We start from the raw sequence: 14002 nt of genomic DNA on the forward strand, positions 1-14002 counted from the left end.
CGAATACACTGGTTGAAGTGATGATTTTTAATTTTTTAAGCAATGCGAGGACTAGAGAGTGTTCGGCTCATCACAGTCACTATTAAATGGGACGATTTGGGCCTATTTGGCTGATAATTGTCACATGTAAGAAAAACCGACAAAACAGTCTACAATTATTTTTTTTTTACTGAATATTCAGATTGCTGGGAATTTTACTGAAAATTGGGTGGGTCTACTAGGCTCAGGAAATGTGAATAGGAGGCTGGAGAGCATAAGGCGCATAGCATGCAACTGAATTTTGTATTAAACTTCCCCACCCATATGACTGACCGATACTGGGGGACATAGCAAGAGTGTTAAAACAATGTCGGAATCAGGACACCAGAAAATACAGAATTGTACATAGCAGCTCAAAGTGCAGACAGAGGGGAGATCATAAATAGAGGGCACACTGAGTGCAGAAGAATTCCATGAGTACAAGTGCAAAGAGAAAGCAGAGCTCCCACAGCAAACAGACTACTGAACAAGCAGGCCTCACATATGGTATGTATTACCTTGAGGACAATAATCTGAGTCTAGGAGCAGGCTGCAAACCGAATATCAGGGGGTCTGACAATAAATGAAGGCTTAAAACGGACTCAAACTTAGTGCAACATTTTTCATTTCAAAGGTGTCCAAAGTCTTTTAAACATTTGCATTTATCATGCTTTAGTCGTGGTCTTAAAGGGGTTGTCCAGCAAAAAGTACTTTTTTTTTCTTTTTAATAAATATCCAAGGCTGCCTGCTAAAAGGAAAAGGCTCCACAACAGCCTCAGTTATTATGGCGTCCAGTATTCAATGTGCTCTTTTTTCTGGTGCTGGGGTCAGCCTGAGACAGTGGGACAATTTCTTTTAATCCTAACTCAATGGTCTCCAACCAGTGGTTCTCCAGCTGTTGCAGAACTACAACTTCCAGCATACCGGGACAGCTGCTGACTTGCCAGGCATGCTGGGAATTGTAGTTTAGCAACAGCTGGAAAGCCAAGGTTTACAAACTACTGTTGTACAGTAAGCCGAGCTTAATGACTCAATACCCTGCAGAGTCTCAAAATATGTGTGTGTCCCAATAACATACCATTTATCTCCATCAGAGCACATGAGGTGAGCATGTAACAAATAGATAACAGACGAATGGAGGGTAAGCACATCAAAAATAAGAAGGCTAAGTAATGGTGTATTAATGATCTGAACACAAGAAAAAGAAAAAAAAAATCAATGAAGTGGAAAAAATGTTGGCAAACAATTAAACTTGAGTAAACTCAACACAGAAGGCGGATCTGTACAGTATACTATCCAAAAAGCGGCCATGCTTTATCAATTCCATACAGCGGTAACATCTCCACATGCTATGTTACCAGTAGCCCCCATGTTCCACAATCCAGCCCTGTGTGGCAACCTTAGATTAAGGTCATAACTCCCGTGTTTCACAGTCAGCCATGTTTCTAATTTATTTCCTCTGCTCATTAAACCACTGAAATGTTCTGTCTCGCTTCACAGATGGCTCTTTCAAGTTTTGTTACTATTCCAGAATCTTTAGAAGGACTTCGAATTTGTGTACTTAAAACAGGAAGCTTACTGAAAGAAAAATCACCAAGATGTGCACATTGCTGTCTTATGCCAAACAATCTGGAATCCATGGCTGCCTGGAAACAGTTCCATCAAAGTGACAGAAATCATTACACTGGTGTTGCTGCAATACACAGATTTTCATTCCACATGGTACGGTTCTTGTGCTGAAGCAACTGATATAACACAGTGGAATTTTTTTTTTCTGTTTTCTTTTTTCATTTGCTGCAGCTAAAACTAATTGATTCAATAGTCCCTGAAATGGAAATCCCTCGGGCTCACCGGCAACTTTACATTTTGATAACGCAATATTGTGAGTTTAGAACAGGCAACATACCGTGTGCAGTGAAGGTCTCTACAAGGTAGAATTATATGGGACCAAACCAATACATATCTTTCTCGTTCTTTATTAGTCTCTACAGCAACCTCTAAATATCGGATAAAGAGAATAACCAAATGTATTCATGAACTAGATGTCAAAATGGATAGACCACCGCTGTTTGAGATTCATTTTCGACAATTTCTACTGTAAATTCTCTCCAGTCCAGATTAAATTTGTGTATAAATCTGACTAAAAAAGGAAATAAGGAACCGCAGTGGCTACAAAAATGTTCTCAAAGAGTACCTCCGATGACGGTTCCGGGTTTTGAGACTTGCCCCAAGACTAAGACAATCAGGAGACAAATTAGCAGCAAGTCCCATAGACCTGCAAGGGACTTCCGGCAAATACGATCATGTAAGTCTTGGCGCAAGTCTCGGGCTATGCTGTTGCTGCAAAACTTTTAAATATATTCTGCCGCAGGGACCATCCTTAAAGGTACTCTTTAAAGCAATAATAAAAGCAAGCAGTGTCGATGGCTTGGAAAGTCTTTGTATAAATATGATCCACTTCACTGCTACTGTTTTCCAGCTGGGTGTCTCTTTTCTATAGTATATTTATCAAGGATGGTGTAGGTGAACGATTTGTCAACACCTTTAATTTGTGTGGTGGTCATGGGTACATTTGCCAAACTTATTAAATGGTTGTATGGCATGATATAAATATGGGGCTAATGATAAGCCTCTAAACACCAACTGCAACAAATCAACACTATAAAAACAAACATTCTAAAACAAATGATACATTTCCCCCTAGGCGCGGATTTGTTGTGCAGACATTCAGATTTTCTGCAGATCTGCTACATGTGAATTTAGCCAACCCCTCCTTGCCGGCATGCATCTCTAAAAAGATCGAAAGAGTGAGAAGCTATTGGATTACAGTCAGAAATGTCATATTAAAGCTGCAGGAGTGTATTGCTTATGACAATCATGCCTCTTTATTTGTAAGACCTCTCTGTTGTAAGAATTATACATCCATCAGCTTGTACCACCTTACCAGCTGAAACATCTAAGGTGGCAGCCTAGTTATAGGTGTTTAGGTACAGTGGATATCAAAAGTTTGGGCACCCCAGGTAAAAATGTGTATTAATGTGCATAAAGAAGCCAAGGAAAGATGGAAAAATCTCCAAAAGGCATCAAATTACAGATTAGACATTCTTATAATATGTCAACAAAAGTTAGATTTTATTTCCATCATTTACTCTTTCAAAATAACCGAAAACAAAAAATGGCGTCTGCAAAAGTTTGGGCACCCTGCAGAGTTAATATCTTGTACTGCCCACTTTGGCAACTATCACAGCTTGTAAAACTTTTTGTAGCCAGCCAAGAGTCTTTCAATTCTTGTTTGAGGTATCTTTTCCCATTCTTCCATACAAATGTCTTCCTGTTCTTTGAGATTTCTGGGCTGTCTGTCACACACTGCTCTTTTAAGGTCTATCCATAGATTTTCAATTATGTTGAGGTCAGGAGATTGTGAAGGACATGGCAAAACCTTCAGTTTACGCCTCTTGATGTAATCCCCTGTGGATTTTGAGATTTGTTTAGGATCATTATCCATTTGTAGAAACCATCCTCTCTTTAACTTCAGCTTTTTCACAGATGGCATCAAGTTAGCATCCAAAATTTGCAATTTTATTGAATCCATTTTTTCCTTCTACTCGTGAGATGTTCCCTGTGCCACTGGCTGCAATACAACCCCAAAGCATGATTGATCCACCCCCATGCTTAACAGTTGGACAGAGGTTCTTTTCATTAAATTCTGTTCCCCTTCTCCAAACGTACCTTTGCTCATTCCGGCCAAAAAGTTCAATTTTAACCTCATCGGTCCACAGAACTTGTTTCCAAAATGCATCAGGCTTGTCTATATGTTCATTTGCAAAGGCCAAATGCTGATTTTTGTGATGAGGACGTAGAAGAGGTTTTCTTCTGATGACTCTTCCACGAAGACTATATTTGTACAAGTATTTCTTTATAGTGGAATAGTGTACCACAACTCCAGTGTCTGCCAGATCTTTCTGGAGGGATTGTGCAGTCAAACGTGGGTTTTGAATTGTTTTTCTCACAATCCTGCGAGCTGTTCTGTCTGATATTATTCTTGGTCTTCCAGAGCTTGCTTTAACATCCACTGTTCCTGATGACTGCCATTTCTTAATTACATTCCGAACAGAGGATATTGACATCTGAAAACGTTTTTCTATCTTCTTATAGCCTTCTCCAGCTTTGTGAGCGTCAACTATTTTCAGTTTCAGATTTCTAGACAACTGCTTAGAAGAACCAATGGTGCTGATTGTTGGGGCAAGGTCTGATGAGTCTGGGCATTTAAAATCTTTGAGACTGACATCACCTGATCTTCCCAGATTATGATTGAGAACAATCCATGACACTAGCAGGCCTCAGCTTTTCAAAGGGGGCAGTGCATGCTATAAATTCTTCAAGGTGCCCAAACTTTTGCAGACGCCATTTTTTTGTCTTCTGTTATTTTGAAAGTGTAAATGATGGAAATAAAATCTAACTTTTGTTGACATATTATAAGAATGTCTAATCTGTAATTTGATGCCTTTTGGAGATTTTTCCATCTTTCCTTGGCTTCTTTATGCACATTAATGCAAATTTTTACCTGGGGTGCCCAAACTTTTGATCCCCACTGTAACATAAGACCGCTATCTGCATGTCTCTGTTCTACAAAGTCCTTGTTTCTAGAAATTATTCAGATTTTCAGCCCCTTACAAGAAAGGTTAATGTAAATTTGTAATCTCTGTATTAGGTAAAGTTGCAAAAGCAACTTTCATTTAAAAAAATTAAAAAAATCTTTACTTACAGATGCTCCCTCTCATAGTGCAAGAAGTCTATCCACACACAAACATTACAGCATATACCAACAAATTATAAGATGCAGCAAGGAGCACAAGATGTAGCGTACAACGCTACACTACCAAGAGGCCAAATAACACAAAGGAGGTAGAGTGCCAAACAACATATTAACCCGAAGGGGTTAAGAAGAACCTCTAAGTTTGTGCTATCTATATAAAACTTAACTTTTAATTTATACTACTAAAGAAAAATAATTTGTGAGATGATGATGTATTAAAAACACACCTCAATATGTGTCCACTTTATAGCACCTATTCCATTACTGTTGTACCCAGCTAAAAATGCAACGGCACTATCTGTGAATAATATACATTCCTGTTGTTATGACAGACCGCTAGGGGGATTATTGACAATGCAAATCCCTATACTTTTACAGGGTATGCCGTATATTGTCAGTCATACAGCCACTGAACTCTATGGTTCAGGGCTCATGGAAACAGGGGGATTAATATCTTCCCCTTATAATTTATATGAACTGGTGCTGAGGTACCAAACTCCAGAGTCCGCTGTGCACCGCGGATCAGGGAGCATGCAGCAATCAGATAGATGTTATTATTTTAAATTTTTGCTTTCACTGCATTGTGAGGATCAGTTCAGGACACAAAGGAGGTGCTAATTAAAACATGAATGCTGTCACCGACATGTTTCGCCCTTCACAGGGCTTTATCAAGGAGACAACTGACAGCTGTATGACTGACAATATACTGCATACCCTGTAAAAGTATAGGGATTTGCATTGTCAATAATCCCCCTAGCGGTCTGTCATAAAAACAGGAAGGTATATTATGCACAGATAGTGCCGTTGTCTTTTTAGCTGGGTACAACAGTAATGGAATAGGTGCTTAGAAATTATGATATAAAGTGGACACCTATTGAGGTGTGTTTTTAATACATCATCAAGGGGAAAGGATACGAATAACACGAGTAATACAAACATGTATCGATGTAGAACAGTGTGTCTCTGATAGGACCTGCTTACTGAAAGCACTTCTCTGACATAGGAGGTGACCAAAATGGTCCTCAGCAGAGATTTTGTTTAGTCACATTAGGAGTAAGGGATCATCACTAAAATCTGATACTTTTACAGATTCTGTTCAAGAACAGGGAGGCTTACTTACAGTGGGCATCTAAATACGAAGGAGACCTACCTACAAGGAGGAAACTACCTACAGAGGGAAATTACCTACTGGGGCACCTGCCTAATGGGGGAAATTACCTATTGGTGAAGCTACATTCTGGGGAGACCTACGTAACAACTAAATTTACCTATCTACTTCTTTCCAGGCCACCCACCCCTCCCAGCCAAACCCCTAATCTAACTCTACTATTTGAGACATCAAGGAAGGAATTTTTACTGTTTAGGGAACTGTGGGTTATGGTAAAGTGTGGAGACTAAGATGTTTGTCCAGCAGGTTCTTCAGAGACAAGCTGTGGCTAGTAAAAATCTGCATGGCATCTGAGCCAGATTGAGAAGAAAAGGAAAATTAACAAAAATATTTCACCTTTAAGTCACCAGATGCAATCCTACATTAGACACTTGGTCTGTAGTAGTACTGATCATGAAGTGGTGATATTATTTAGGTATTATGTAGTGGTATCATTGATCATATCTTTTTATACAGCGTTTTATTTAGTAGACGTATGGAGGGAATATCTCATCACCAGCATTTTTTAAATGTATTGCTGAGGCCAGATTACTATAGGGAAAACAACTGTACTAACCTACTCAAGGTACTCTGATCATCTGTTTTCTTCCTGCTTCCAATACGAGCGCTTGATACATGCGCAAACATTTACTGGCTGAGATAAGATATCCTGCACAAAGCACTTGTCTTGGAAGAAGAAAAAAGAAAGGAGGAGATCAAGGTACTGGAGGGAGTTGGATGGGAGCTGCAGGGAACAAGGGTGGTAAATATAGGCTTTTTTTCCCTATTCTAATCTGGCCCCTAAAAACATATGAATGGTTAAAATGTCAAAATATCTCTTCAAAGTTCATGTACTTTATCAATGCATTTATCATTGTTGTCTTATGAAAGTGTGTTTTGAATTATTTTTGCATATTTATCATACTATTGCGGGGGGGGGGGGGGGGGGGGGGGTTTACATACAACTTGGCGCATGTAAGCGCAAAAAAAACTAAACTTCAGAACACAATTTTTAATTATTCCTCCTCTCCTCTGTGACTTTCTGCACAATAAGTTGCAGTTATGACTTTTTTATGACTTTGTGTTTTTTAAAGGCAGTTTTGTAAGCCAGGTCTGGGCCGGTGTACATTTGCGCTGTTGGAGAGGGGTTTGCGACTTCTTGTGTGACATTCGCACTTGATAACTCCATTACCACTGCAAAGTGAAAATTAAAGTTGACTTTCAGAAGATCATTTGTAGTTCTTTGCTTAAAGCCCCCGCCAAAAAAAAAAAAAAGTGCTTTGACACATGTGCAATATTTCATGTTCCAAAAACAAGATTCTATAGACAATGATAAACGTCCCCCTATATTACTATACCATTCTATGATTACGTAGAACATTTCAGATGTATTATTTTGTATGCAACAAATGAGCTCAGTTTACAAATCAACGACTTGTTTTCTGGATAAGCAATGGGATTGTTCTCATTTGGCATATTATATTACAGGTGAATAGCCCACAGCTGAAATAACCCTTGAACGAGAGGCTTAAAAACAATGGAAAAGACTATTACTCACAAAGTCAAAGTCGCCATCAGGAGGAACCTTCCAGTTGTCAGGGAATACATTCTTGGATATGTGGTACTGGTCATGGACATTCTGGTTGTGGTTCTCATGGGGTTTGTTTTTAGAGTCTTGCTTATCAAAGTAATCCATAAAGGAAGGCCGTGGTGCTTGTGGAGATGTTGCATTTCCTAGTTAAATGAAACAAAAAAATTTGTTGCATGATAAAGACTTGAAAAATTAAGTGACTGGAATAAACCTTGTAAAATATAAAAGACATTAGTTCAAGCTAATAACCACTACTGTTTATCTGTTAAATACAGAGCCAATGTATCCTCACTTCTACCAGTAATGACAATAGACATACTTAGAGGCCATGAGGTTACGTAAAGAGTACCGGTTAAAAAATAAAACATTTAATATAGTGTTCCTTGTGTAATTAGCAGACACTTTCCCATTTACCTCCTTTTAAAATTACCAACATAAATATGTTAAAAATGTAATAGAAAAACGGCCACTATGTAGCTCTGTTCCGGTCCCTGCTGCAATTAATACAGTGAGTTTGGTCTCCTCCCGGCCTGACAGGAGACCAAACTCAGGAAGTGTTTCTGGCTGCACTGAGCTTGATTGACAGCTACACAGAGCCTCACTGAAAGCTGCACAGACTGAAAGCTACACAGAGCCTGAGGTCTTCTATTCATCACAGCTCTGCAAAGATGTGAGGGCGGAAGTGGTCCCCCAGCAGGCTTCAGTGATGTCATGCCGGCTGGAAAACGCCCACTTTCTCCTGCTAGGAGATAACACTATGTAAGCAAGAAGAATGGTAAGATACACAGCTTTTTAAAGCTCTGAATTTTTATTTTTAACAGGGGGAGGGGTGTTAGGAGTAGTTCGGTAACATAGCCTGAGTTAGTTTATTTGGTGACAGGTACTCTTTAAATGTTACCTGAAAGTACACATACACTTTAATGATAAGTGGATGTATGTGTCCATATAAAGTAGCACTAATTTTGGCAATTATATAATTTGTAAATTGATTTTTTCCCCCAGTTTTTCTCCTCTGCAGGGTCTATTTTTAATCTTCTATAGTGTATGAGCTAGAGGGTGGACTATCTGCTATTAGGTCTCCCATTCACTGCAATCATCTTTATAGAACACCCTAAGAAGCAGCAGCAGTATGGAGGAAATTATACAGCTTTTAGTGAGTTGTCTGTGTGTCTCTCAGTCTGTAACCCCCACCCCTCCTCTCTTCATAGACTTCAATGACCATGTAAGCTGATCCCTCAGTGAGTTGACTAATCTCTGAAGAGTTAATGATGAGTTTAGGCACAACATTAATGCAATCTGGCCATACGAGATAAAACCTAAAAAAAAAAATTTTTTTTTTTATTGTGAACCCCACTACCTGAAAAGTAGTTGTGATGCAACTAGCAGCAGGGGATCAGCACTAGCAGGAAGCTATAATTTAGCACCATACTTTTTTAATCATTCTGTATAAACACTTCTCTGAACAACCACTTTAAACTACAATCTGCTCAGAGTTAAATTCACAATGCAGAGCCGAACATGTTCTGGTATTCCTTGTTGACTGACAATGTGCAGTTACCTTGTTAATTTGCATTCTGGGAAGTGTCATCTTTATGCCAGGCATGACAAGATAATCTGAGAAAGGAAAAGCATATTGTCCCACTACAGAATATGATCTAATATGTATCCAATATCGATCAGCACTATTGTAAATGCAACTCTAGGATACAATACAGGCTTTAACAGGATCAGTAGAAAATAAGTAATGCCATGTAACTAACCTCTTTATGTAGATTAAAAGGATCCCTAAGGGCACAGCTGATACCCAGTGTTATGCCTAGTGCATGGCCTGAGGGGGTCATTTGAGTCTGCACTGTCCTGCACTATGCATAACATATCAGTCTCTGCAATATGGCAGCATACAATTATTGCTAAAAATGGGATGGGTAATGTACTCCATTACCATATCCAAAGGATAGGGGATAAGATGTATGATCGCGGGGTTCCACCGCTGGGGACCCCCGCAATCTGTCATTCTGCACACTCTGAGCCTCCAGCATTACGCAGAGCTCACAAAGGAGGGTGTTGAATGACAGATTGCGGGGGTTCCCCAGCGGCAGGACCCCCTAAACATACATCTTATCCCCTATCCTTTGAATAGACAGGAAGAAAAAAGAAAAGCCACTTCTGGGGAGAAAGCTTCCAGTTTAGGAAACTATAGTAATCGTCCATCCAGGAGGTATAACTGGCTTCACACTCTAATTTTCACATTTCATATTTATTCATTAAAGAGTACCTGTCCCCAAACTACATTTTTAATATATTGTTCCTTATGTAATTATAAGACACTTTGCTATTTACTTGCTGTTAAAATTCTCAACCTATATGTTTTTAATGGGATTGAAAAAACAGCCACTAGGTGGCTCTGTTCTGTTCCCTGCCGAAAGTCAGTTAGTTTGGTCTTCTCCTGGCCTGGCAGGAGACTAAACTCAAGAAGTGCTTGCGGGGTATGGCAGGGCACCGCTCTCGCAGGCTTCAATGATATTGCGCCTGCTGGGGAACACCCACTTTCTCCTGCCGGGAGTTCACACAATGTAGCAAGGGGAAAGGTATGATACAGAGATTAGGAGGAGTTAGGAGGGCAGGAAGGGTGTTAGGAGTAGTTAGGGAATAACATCAGCATTCGTTTAGAAAATATGGTTTGAGGACAAGTACTTTTTAAACACAAAGTGGTATTAATAACTTAAAAGTGTATTCCTGGATTTTTTATTTATTTGACTATACTACAGGGGCTGTAAAGTTAGTGTGGTTCATAATATAACGTCTGTACCTGTGTTTCATGGTAATCCAGCAATTCTTCTGTGATTTTTGCCCATACATTTTTAGCAGCATACAAAAGGACTATAGTCTCAGGCTTTCCCAGGCTGCAGTGCGGCCCGAGACATTACATCACTAGTCAGGTGATAAAAGGGAGCCTGTCTGCTTCAATGGGTGGAGCGATAGCTGGGTGGAAAGGAGATCATTCAGCAAGAATTTTTGTTTCAATGGTTTCGGTGGCTGATGTGTGGGAGGAAGACAAATGAACCTCACATTTACAAAGAACTATGGGATTTGTAGTTTGAGAGAACGAACTCCAACAGGAAATAGACAGATCGCAAAAAGATAGCCACAGCGTTATGGTAATCTCACAACATAGTTATTTATCCCTAAGACAAGCACAGATCCTTCCTAAGCATATCTATTACTGTCTGGCAGCTACGTACTAAAATCCCTTTATGGTGGAAAACCCCTTTAAACCTTCCTGTTACGCTAAGAAAACATCTCAGCAGTCACTTCTTATCACAAAATTACAATGAAATCTGACACCAGTAATTAGACAAGACAGGATAAGGCCATTAACTGTAGGCAATGGTCAGAGCACACCTTAAATAATATTACAGGTTACAGTTATGTCATTTATCCAGGGATTTATTCTGATTATCAGATTTAGTGTCAGGAAGAAACTTGTCACTTTAAAATAAGAAAAATGGCTTCGATTTCATGATATGGTGAAGTTTTTTTTGGGCCTTTTTGTGGATCAACAGGGCAGACAATAGGTAAAACTGGACAGATGTATGTTTGTTTACAAACTATATCATGGAAAGATCAGGGCATGGGTAGAAGTTTCCAGAGTGCCAACATATGCTGTGTATATACCATAAATGCTTAAACTGGGAATTCATTTATTTATATTACTTGCCTTAATCTGGATCAATTCCTTGGTAGGGGAGGTAAAGAAAGTCCCTTCTCAACAGGCACCGGCTTAAATTATATTCTTTGCACACCACCAAACATCATGCTGGTCTTATATAAAAGCATAATGAATACATAAACAAGTGTGAGCTCAATACTTAGGAATCTATGTACTCAGTATATTTTGCACCAAGAGGCTAATGCAAACACTAATAAACCACAAAGTGATAAGCGCAGAAAGCAGCGCCGATTACTTGGACTGACTTACATCTCACTCGAGCAGAAGTGTTAATCCTATTTTCCGATGCCTCCCATGTGAGAAAATAGTTTAGGGTTGTTTTCCACAATTTAATACTTTTGAGTGATCTGATATTGGAACTGCACATACTTCTCCTTTCCAAAATCTTTTTAGCATGTAGGTTGAAGGGGATTAACACTGTATATTAAAACAACACAGATGCGGAATGACTTATGATTCCTGGAGCAAACAAAGAATTTAAAGCTTTGAGAGCGGAGACCCCCAAGTGAATGAGAAAAACAATTAATATTAATATAGGGCATTAAATATTTACATCTACCTAAGAGCTGGAGGAAAAAGAGCAGCTAAGGCAGAATGAATTAAATATCAGCCTTTTAAACGTAATGCTAATCGCAAAGCGGCATGCACAGCATAATACAAGGATGCATGTTATTAGTTTATGCAATGTCAATATGCGCAACATTTAGCCAGCCAGGTGATCCTCACTCCCAAAGTACGCAGCTATCGGCAGCTAGCTGTAGGAATATGGATGAGCTGCTGTGTATGTATAGTGTGCAAAGTCTCCATTAGCCAATTCAGCCATCATTGACAGCACATAAGGATGTCATGCTTTAGCCTGGAGGATGTGCTGATGGGAAACATTCAAGCAGCAGGATTCACTGTACGTGGGCGGCAAGAGGGAACTAGTGCTGAGTTTTCTACAATGAATAAATGCTGACGTACTGCAGCAGAACGAGTGTCTAGTGTTTATTTATAACAGATGGTCAGCCAACGAGGATCTGTTCCGTAACAACTTTGTTAGGAGCGCTTATGACACATGCTATTATGTGTGTTTAAGGAGATGATAGCTGGTTAACATAAAACAATGCAAGACGGCGCAATAAAAAAGGTGGCACGTTTCTTCAAACAGAAAGGAAACCTGCGCAGAATGGCAGGCATGGCCACCCTGAAAGGACATCTATATGGGTTAATATACACTGCTCAAAAAAATAAAAGGAACACTAAGATAACACGTCCTAGATGAAAATGAATGAGCTAGTTGCATTAAATACTTTCGTCTTTGCATAGTTGAATGTGCTGACAACAAAATCAAACAAAAATTATCAATGGAAACCAAATCTATCAACCCATGGAGGTCTGGATATGGAGTCACACTCAAAATGTGTGGAAAACCACACTACAGGCTGATCCAACTTTGATGTAATGTCCTTAAAACAAGTCAAAATGATGCTCAGTAGTGTGTGTGGCCTCCACGTGCCCGTATGACCTCCCTACAATGCCTGGACATGCTCCTGGACAGTCTGTGGTGCAACGTGGTGTTTGTGGATGGAGGGAGAAAGGATGTCCCAGATGTGCTCAATCAGATTCAGGTCTGGGGAACGGGTGGGCCAGTCCATAGCATCAATGCCTTCCTTTTGCAGAAACTGCTGACACACTCCAGCCACATAAGGTCTAGCATAGTCTTGCATTAGGAGGAACCCAGGGCCAACTGCACCAGCATATGGTCTCACAAGGGGTCTGAGGATCTCATCTCGGTACCTAATGGCAGTCCGGCTACCTCTGGCAAGCACATGGAGGGCTGAGCGGCCCCCCAAAGAAATGCCACCCACACCATTACTGACCCATCGCCAAACCAGTCATGCTGGAGGATGTTGCAGGCAGCAGAACATTCTCCAGGGCATTTCCAGACTCTGTCACGTCTGTCACATGTGCTCAGTGTGGATCTGCTTTCATCTGTGAAGAGCACAGGGCGCCAGTGGTGAATTTTCCAATTTTGGTATTCTCTGGCAAACGCCAAACGTCCTGCACGGAGTTGGACTGTGAGCACAACCCCCACCTGTGGATGCCGGGGCCTCATACCACCCTCATGGAGTCTGTTTCTGACCGTTTGAGTGGACACATGCACATTTGTGGCCTGCTGGAGGCTATTTTGCAGGGCTCTGGAAGTGCTCCTCCTGCTCCTTCTTGCACAAAGACGGAGGTAGCTGTCCTGCTGCTGGGTGGTTGCTACGGCCTCCTCCACGTCTCCTGATGTACTGACCTGTCTCCTTGGTATTGCCTCCATGCTCTGGACACTACGCTGACAGAGACAGCAAACCTTCTTGCCACAGCTCGCATTGATGTGCCATCCTGGATTAGCTGCACTACCTGAGCCACTTGTGTGGGTTGTGGACTCCGTCTCATGCTACCACTAGAGTGAAAGCACTGCCAGCATTCAAAAGTGACTAAAACATCAGCCAGGAAGAATAGGAACTGAGTATTGTGGTCTGTGATCACCACCTGCAGAACCACTCCTTTATTGGGGTTGTCTTATTAATTGCCTATAATTTCCACCTGTTGTCTGTTCCGTTTGCCCAACATCATGTGAACTGTGACTGCCTTGGAGTTACATTGTGTTGTTTAAGTGTTCCCATAATTTTTTGAGCAGTGTATAAGGGTCACATTTCAAGGCATGGCAGG

The 14002-nt window shown here is 40.4% G+C and overlaps 1 protein-coding gene across 1 annotated transcript in view; it reads right to left on the reverse strand.

Annotated features, from left to right (window-relative positions):
• STK3 (serine/threonine kinase 3) overlaps positions 1 to 14002 on the reverse strand; it is a 245238-nt gene that overhangs the window by 52500 nt on the left and 178736 nt on the right. The window contains exon 10 of the mRNA XM_056522374.1: positions 7540 to 7715. Within this exon, the coding sequence (XP_056378349.1) occupies positions 7540 to 7715 (176 nt within the window). The remainder of the gene's footprint in view (positions 1 to 7539; positions 7716 to 14002) is intronic.

The sequence above is a fragment of the Hyla sarda genome, chromosome 5 (genome assembly GCF_029499605.1).
Source record: "Hyla sarda isolate aHylSar1 chromosome 5, aHylSar1.hap1, whole genome shotgun sequence".
Classification (NCBI taxonomy): Eukaryota; Metazoa; Chordata; class Amphibia; order Anura; family Hylidae; genus Hyla; species Hyla sarda.